This window comes from Ostrea edulis, chromosome 5 (genome assembly GCF_947568905.1).
Source record: "Ostrea edulis chromosome 5, xbOstEdul1.1, whole genome shotgun sequence".
Classification (NCBI taxonomy): Eukaryota; Metazoa; Mollusca; class Bivalvia; order Ostreida; family Ostreidae; genus Ostrea; species Ostrea edulis.
Genome location: NC_079168.1, coordinates 9619432 through 9628209, shown reverse-complemented (window position 1 = coordinate 9628209; position 8778 = coordinate 9619432). Strand labels below are relative to the sequence as shown.

Genomic DNA, 8778 nt, shown 5'->3' with positions numbered 1-8778 from the left:
CCTGTGTCGAGATAAGCATTGGTACGTTAACGAAACATCACTGCTACAGTTTTGAGCGCTAAGAACATGTCTAAATTTGTGGTTCTTTAGACGCCAAGCAAACAGCCTAATTTTCGCCAAAAATGAAATCGTAGCATCAATTTACTTTTGAAATGAAATAGCACTACTCTAATTCATGAGCATGTCCTTTTGGTAAATACTAAATAGATTTATGCATCTAAGACCATTTCATCAATGTTTAAATAACTAAGGCAATTACATTGTGTTATGATGTACCAGTGAACTTCTGACATGTATCTGCATAAAATACACACAAGCTGCCGTAGTCACATAATGACAGCAGGTTGCCAGAATGAAATAAAAAGAGGTACATACTTATTAGAAAACAATTCAATATTTATTGAATGACACGTTTTTCAAGAAAATTGACGTCATGTTCCCATGTAAACATAAGCCTTGGGACATTTTAAGGGTGGGATAAAAGGATTACTTCGTTTAAAAAAATCGTTAAAATTCTTGATCGTCGATTTCCACGTAATGTTGTTTGCACAGGATAATCCATCAACATATTTTAACACTCGTTAAAATGTGGAAGTTAATTCCGTCATCTTGCTGTCAACAACTTCTGCTAAGATTTTCGAATTCTGTTGCACTTGAGGTCGAAGATAACTGAAATTGGAATCCTCGTAAGATTTATTCAGTTCCTTACGCATTTGTAAACATTTCTCTTTCCCATTTAACTCAAGTTGGCAAAGGAACATTAAGAAGAAAGCGTATGATTTATCGTACATTATAAATTCTTCAAGTGTCCGTGAGTCTTTACGTACAACTTTTTCTAGTGCCTTTGGCAGGAAACTACTATCTTTGTATAACTCCATCATTAAGAAAGAATTGCTTCTCATCAGATCTCTAAAGCTGCACCATGGTTTACTGAGATCATATCCTGGAGGAATGTCATATGAAATGTGTGGAGAATCACTGTCCGCTAATTTCTTGAGAATGCTAGATACAAGCTTCATTGAGCGTTTAAATTTTCCACAACAGTACCACAATGTAGCTAAATAAAGTCCCCCCGATGCATCAGAATGGCGTGCCACGATGAATGCAGCTTCTGCAGTTAGTAAATACTTAGTTTTCCCATAAAGTATGTATTTCTCATACAGAATAACCCCTGCTCTTCTCATTAAAAGCATAAAAAGGTACTTTAGCGTCGTGCGTTTTATTTCGTTCCTCTCATTCTGTAAAAGATGAATTGCTTTCAAAATGGACCACGTACATTCAAAATATGTTAAATGATATCCGTTCACGAATATTAAGGCTAAGCGCAGTGTAAGATGTTTTCTCAAGTATGTCGGTATATTTTGCAATAATTTTAAAGAATATGTCGCATACAAAGATTTCATATTAAACAACACGGTATACGGTTCAGATTGTAGGACTTGCAGTAGTGTTTCCTCAATTTTGCGCTTTTTTTCTGAAATTCTTTTCTTCAGAAAAAGATTGCATTCTGGAATAAAATAGTTAGGGCAAACTCCCCTCTTGACAAATAATAGAAGTCGTGTTAAACAAATCCATAAGCAATAGAAAATATTGCTAGGAATCCAGAAGTCGGAGTGGATATCTTCTAACACATGAAACAGAACGGTCTTCGCATGGTATGAGCATAGTGTGTCGCGAGTTTCTCTGCATGTTTCAACTTCAAAATGGATTAGGACTTTTAATAATCCGTAACAGCAAAGTTGCACGTGATTTAGTGAATGAACTATATGTTGTTCAAGGACTGAAAAAGACTTGAGCCATTCAATACCCTCAATGTCACCTTCAGGGGGACCTTTTGGAACCACGTGCATAACGGTGATATTTTTCTCTATGATTTTTGATTTAACATTATTCCAAAATTTAGTCGAAAAGCGTTTCAAAAATTCATTCGAAGAAATAGTATGGATCGGAAGAGCATGACACGAGTCGAATCCGGGAGAATCCATTGTATGGCATGGTCCATTAATTCTTGTATCCATTACAACGTATCTACGTACAGACAATTTCACTTGCTTACATAAAAATGTGACTCTAGAAAAATACGCACCAACATTTATATCTGTACTATATGAACAATAGTATGGATTCCGTAGCAGTTTGCAAAACCCTGGATGACAGTCCACATCAGAAGCTTGAAATAAAGAGTGTGTGCTTGTGTACCCTTTCCCTTGTATGACAACATCCCAAGCCAAACAGGCAGTCATGACATCAACATCACTCCAGGGAAATATGAATCCTTCATTTATACTCCCAGACAAATAATTCCTAGCAACCTGTGAAGCGTTTTTCACTTCCATGAACAATTCAAGAACGTTCCTCCGAATTTGAACGTCATTTTCTGTACCAATGGCTAATTCCAGAAATCCCCAAAGTTCCTCAGTATTTTTCATTAGCAATCTGTTTTTCTCGGAAGCAGAAACCTCTTCTGAAATATACATATAGAAAACAATGAAAATTTGTGATATGTCTCTAGCATGCAAATGAATTTATTATCACAAATAATTTGAGAATCTACTCTGATAAGAGACATACGGGCCTTGACATTTACCTGAGTATTAGGTAAAAGTATCATTAATCCTGACATGTCTACGAAATCTGTAATAAGTTTCCCATATTTATCCCGCTCTTGGCTTGGAACATCTACCTTTGAGGTTGCGAAATTCACAAATTTAGTACACCCCCTCTCCCTTTTGATTTTAATATAGTATCAGCAAAATTAAAGAAGTCTTTCAAATCTAAGATATTTAATCATCTTGGTAATAAAACCTCTTCATGTTTTTAATTCCTAGTATCATGGAATTTCTTACTGCTAAAGGGAATAACTGCTCCTTTTAAATAATTATATGTTTAGTTTCAATTTAGTATTGATAGCATTAAAGGGCCATGGACACGATTTGAGATGAACATTTTCAAAATTTATTTTTCCATTTTTGATGTTTAGTATGCTTACCTTAGGCATTTCTAATGGTTAGCAAACATTTGAATGTCAATTGTCGAGGTATATGGGAGATACATAGCTCACAATTATTTGTTATGTAAACAAGGCTCGTGCCATGTTTTTGTTTACATGGGTGAAGATAACGAACACTAATCAATCTCATAACTACTATAAGCAATACAAAATAGATAGTTGGGCAAACACGGACCCCTGGACACACCAAAGGTGGGATCAGGTGCCTAGGATGAGTAAGCATCCCCTGTCGACCGGTCACACCCGCCGTGAGCCCTATATCCTGATCAGGTAAACGGAGTTATCCGTAGTCAAAATCAGTGCCAAGAACGACCTCACAATCGGTACCAAACACGTCAGACAGCATTTGACCTAATGATTGGTTGTATTGATGAACTAGGTCGTTTTATCGACCATATAATTTGCGAAATGCTGACTTCAATCGCGACTGTAGAAACCCCTGTACCATCAACTTGTTTGTCAGTAGCATGCCTCGATTTAAAAACTAATTATACGCAGAACAAGCTCTTGCGTATCGAATCAGTTGAGAGATATAAACACCATATGCAGGTGATAATGGAATATTGCTACATAAAAATGGGAAGTTGACGATGGAGAAGCTGAAATCATCACGTTTGTGATATAGTTGAGTTGTCAATTTGTCGTTAATGTTTACTTTCAATAAAATATCTAAGTATTTAGTTTTGAGCTCACAGGGATATATCGAATCGACATATGAATGAAAGTTATAAGGCTCTAAAACTTCATAGTTATTTCGAATTTCAAACATTTCGGTTGAGCATCACTGAAGAGACATTATTTGTCGAAATGCGCATCTGGTGCATCAAAATTGGTACCGTATAAGTTTTACATGAATGAAAGTTATCATTGTTAATAGACAAAACGTCATCGATATATCTAAATGTCGAATTGAAGGCCACAACAAGAGATTTCTTCTTCTCGGGGATAGGTTTTTAAATAAATTCTTCTTCATATGAATATAGAAACAGGTAAGCTAACAAAGGAGCACAGTTCGTGCCTATGGGAATTCCAACAGACTGTTGGAAGACCTGATCACCACAGACCACGAAGAGATTGTCAATGAGGAACTCTAGCATGTTTTTTATTTCAACTTCAGAGTACATATGCTTGGAATCAGAGTGGTGTTTAACAAAGTAAGTTTTTGGATGACTGATCACTAGATATGAATATTTCCCTTTTCTATTTTTGTTGAAGAAGCAACTGTCTATGATGTCAAAATGTATAGTCTTTAATCTATCGTGAGAAATGGTCGTGTAAAGTGTTGAAAAGTAATAGGGTTCGATCTTATTGATTTGGGAAAAGTTTTGCGATTTCAAGTTTACTAAAAGTTCTTTAGAATTTTTTAGAATCCACATTTGATTAACACCACTTCTGGCATTTGTAGTCGCACAGCAAGTTTGAGGTTTCTCCTTCACAGCTGTTAATGTTGTGAGGAGCAAAGATAAGGGCTTGGTAGAGCACTTACTGAATCCAGCAATGTATCTTTGTTTGTAAGGGTTTTTATGTAGTTTAGGAATCCAGTACAGGTACTGTAACTAATAAATTAATTGCATTTTGTTAATTTCAACAATGCTGCAATTCCTATATCGGATCAAGTTATATTTGTCAAGATGCATATTAACACAATATGATGCAAGTAATATTACGTACCTTAAGCACCGCATTTTTCTGAGAGAGAGAGAGAGAGAGAGAGAGAGAGAGAGAGAGAGAGAGAGAGAGAGAGAGAGAGACTAATTATTGAATATCTCTATTAGATGTTGCACATGTATGCTTTTCATTTACTGAATATACTAATTCGCATTCAAAACAGGAATTGCCTGCAGTACGCATTATTGTTGAACATAGAATTTAAGAATATTTTAATGAAGAAAGGGATTAGAGTACTTAAAAGAAAAATTTTCACAACCAAGTTTTCTCAAAAACATATTATATAGCGTTTAGTATCGTTATAATTGGTTCAAAATGCTGAAGAACAATATAATGTAAATCTTATACGGTACCAATTTGATGCACCAGATGCACATTTCGACAAACGATGTCTCTTCAGTGATGCTCAAGCCGAAATTTTGGAAATCCGAAATAACAATAAACTTGTAAGAGCTAAATGGAAAACTAGAGTGCCAAAAACTGGAGCCAAAGTCGCCAAAGGATAAGAGCTATGCATGAGGGAGATAATCCTTAATTTTGAAATGAATTTCTAAATTTTATAACAGCAATTAAATATACATCCGTATTTTCAAACTAGTAACGAAGTACTTAGCTACTGGGCTGTAGAGACCCCCTGGGGTCTAATAGTCGACCAGCAGAGGCCTCGACCCCAGGGGTTGTAATGTAAAACAGAAGTATCGGGGGGGGGGGGGGATATTGACATTTTTTCCTTTCTTAAAATTCCACCTTTATCATGATTATTTAGCCTTTGGCACATTTTCACACCTGCAACTTCCTGCAAGGCGCCAATGGCCACAACAAAAGCTCCTAGAAGCTGTGTGTATTCACAAATTACACACACCGTGGAACACGGAGGACGCAGTGTATCTCCGTTAATTTTCCACCGTGGTCTTTCCACGGAGAGGTTTATAAAACGCGTGTCGTGCACTGTATATGTAAATAGTTCTCAAAAAATTGATATGGATGTTAACCAAAAACAAAGAACTCAACATTTGCCATAGGGGCTGGAGTAACTTTAGCTTTCTTATCATCAGATTCCCATATCCGTTTATTAATTTTCCTTTATCGCATGCATATGGTGTGTATGCCACTCAACTGATACAATACGCGAGAGCAGTTTCAGTTTTAAACCGTGACAGGCTACTGGCAAAGAAGTTGCCGTTACATGAGTGTCAATATTCTCGTTTAAAATCAGCATTTTGCACATTGTGTGGTCATTATAATGATATATTATCCCCTGGCCATGCACTGCTAGAGGGCATACAATAACGGGATCATTCATGTGTGTGTGTAACACTGAGCTTGTAGATGCTTTTTCTCGATTGATTTTATACTTTGCATATGATTGTATTCAAGAGAGGAAGAATTCTGTTGATTGAGGGTGTCAAAAGGTCACATGGGTACTTCATAGAAAAACCTTTTACACACCCTAGAGGCTGTATTTTATGGTTCGATTGGTTTGGTACCACCGGTAAAGCTTTGTTATCAAGAAAATCTCATTGCTTCTGGGTCAATATATCTAAGCTAGACAAATGTCATTTGAGGACTTTTAGAGAGAAATAAAACAATCTGATTAAAATGATATTCTTTAAACTTAACACTAGAGAAGGATCTGATAGCATTGTGTTCGAGGTCATGTTATTTCACCTTTCGCATATGACCAATGAAATGACAGCATTCGCTATCATGAATGTTTTGCTGTTATGTCGGAACATACTTGGTATTTATTATACACATGTCAAGAATTATCGAGAAGCACGGGAAAAGACTGTCGAAAGCCCTGTAACATAAACTTTTTTCTCACCAACCTGCCTCGATTTAAAAATGATCATACGTAGAACAAGCTCTAGTGTATCGAATGAGTTGCGACATTAACACTATATACAGGTCATAAAGGAATATTGCTACACAAATATGGGAAGTTGACGATGGAGAAGCTGGAGTCATCAAGTTTATTATAACGTCGAATAGTTATTTTGCCCTTAATATCGACGTTCAATAGAATATCTAAGTAGGAAGCAGATATGGTGGCCTCTGCGGTGTCTTTTATTTCTAGTCCATAGGGATATTATATTGAATCAACATATAAATGAAAATGATTATTGTGAATAGATAAAACGTCGTCGATATATCCAAACGTCGAGTCTGTCTTCGAGGATACTTTTCGCTCGATATATGTTTGTTCATGACTTATAGGAGTTATGAGATTGATCACTGTTCGTTATCTTCACCTTTCAGCAAAATATGTTTCCTTCACATGTAGAAGCGTCTGAATAAATCTGCCTCACGGAAATATGAAAACAGGTCAGCTTACAATGGAACACAATCAGTGCCCATATAAATTCCAAGAGACTGTTGGAAGACATGATCACCAAAGTGTACGAAGATATTTTCAATGAAGAACATATTTTGAATATCAACTTCAGATTAGTTGTGCGTAGTATCAGACTGGTGATTAACAAAGTAATATTTTGGATGACTTGTAAGTTACGGAATCCAGTGTAGGTACGGTAACTCATATTTACCCGTCCCATTGACTGGAATATTAACTGTGTTTAAAATTGAAGCAATGATTTGAAGAATTTCATCTTTTGAAACGGCAGTTGGAGTGTAAGTAGGATTACCAAACGTGGAAGTAATGTCAAGTTTGTTTATAAAAATCCTTAGATACAAAAATAATGTTGTTGCAAGCTTTGTCAGCTGGTACATGTAATTTTACGTCCGTAAAAAATAAATTCAAAGTCCATTTTAGTACGTATAAAGAAAGTTTGTTAAAAGCAAATGTTGTTAATTATCCGTACACATCAGTATTACTTCGGAATTTTTTTTTATTATGCGCGCATGTTATGGATAAATCTATAATAGTATTCATGTGAATTAGTCCTTGCATACATACAGTATAGATTTAAGTTTCTTTTTTTCTTTCTGGATATATATCGATGCTAGCACTAGATTTAAGTTTCATTTTCTGGAAATATATCGATGCTAGCGCTTGATTTCCGAAACCTACAAAGTATAACTTACATACATGTACATGTATATAGGTAGATAGTGTTCCATCGGCACGATATTGGAAAGTGTAGTAGCACGTCACGGTAAGCTTTGGTATGATAAAGCACCCTCAATTAAAGTTGGCTGTCTTGAATCCGGTAGCAGATAAGCGTGATGCATACATCAAAATTTGTGACATTTCGCCTAAAGCTAGTAACTTTGAGTTAATCCTGATTATTGATCTCAAATCTTTTATCACAGTTTTGATATTTAAGATTATTTCAATATATATATATATATATATATATATATATATATATATATATATATATATACTAAACACTTCTGAATGGTCAAATTTTCGGGACGACCTGTCCATTCCTCAGGAAGATGGAATATTTACATTCAATACATACTAAACACTTAGTATATGCCATAATGAATTATTATAAACATGCTATCTATACCTTGATGTTTTGCAATCCAGAATTTCCGCATATGATTCTTTAGTTTTGGTAATATTTCGTATGTATTCATTGTGTAACTCATTTTAGATACATCTGTAAAACTTAACTTCAACAAAATGTGATATTTCACAATTCTCCACAACGTTTCACAATCAGCTCTAAAATCTTGGTTTTATACGACAACAATGTATTCAATAAGTCTTTCAATACAAAAAGATCACCAAGATATGCATTTTGTAAAGAAACATTTGACCATTATGCATGTACATGCATGAGTAATGTATTATCGGTTTTAAATGTTAAACAAGACATTTTTAAAACCCCAAACGTTTGTTCAAAAAACATCCTGTCATTGTATTTGTGTGTCATGTAATCTGCATTTTAATAGATAATATACCCCTGATCCCCTGATTCAAGACACAAATCGGGGATTATCAAAACTAATTGTTTTCTAAGATCAAGCATCGATAAACATATACATTTAACATCTGAAATTCGTATCATATTATTTGAAGTTGTCTTTTCGAAAGAAAAAAATGGCATTGGCTTAGATCCGTCAAATTGTATCTACACCGTGCTCTCTCTCTCTCTCACTCACTCTCTCTCTCTCTCTCTCTCTCT

The 8778-nt window shown here is 35.2% G+C and overlaps 1 protein-coding gene across 1 annotated transcript; it reads right to left on the bottom strand.

Annotated features, from left to right (window-relative positions):
* Positions 1-379: 379 nt before the first annotated feature.
* LOC125651346 (uncharacterized) lies at positions 380-8216 on the bottom strand. Its single transcript, XM_056167196.1, has 2 exons — positions 8158-8216; positions 380-2464 (listed from the first exon to the last, which is right to left on the bottom strand). Exons 1-2 carry the CDS (start codon positions 8186-8188, stop codon positions 582-584), a joined length of 1914 nt encoding a protein of 637 aa, XP_056023171.1. The 5' UTR covers positions 8189-8216; the 3' UTR covers positions 380-581.
* Positions 8217-8778: the final 562 nt, after the last annotated feature.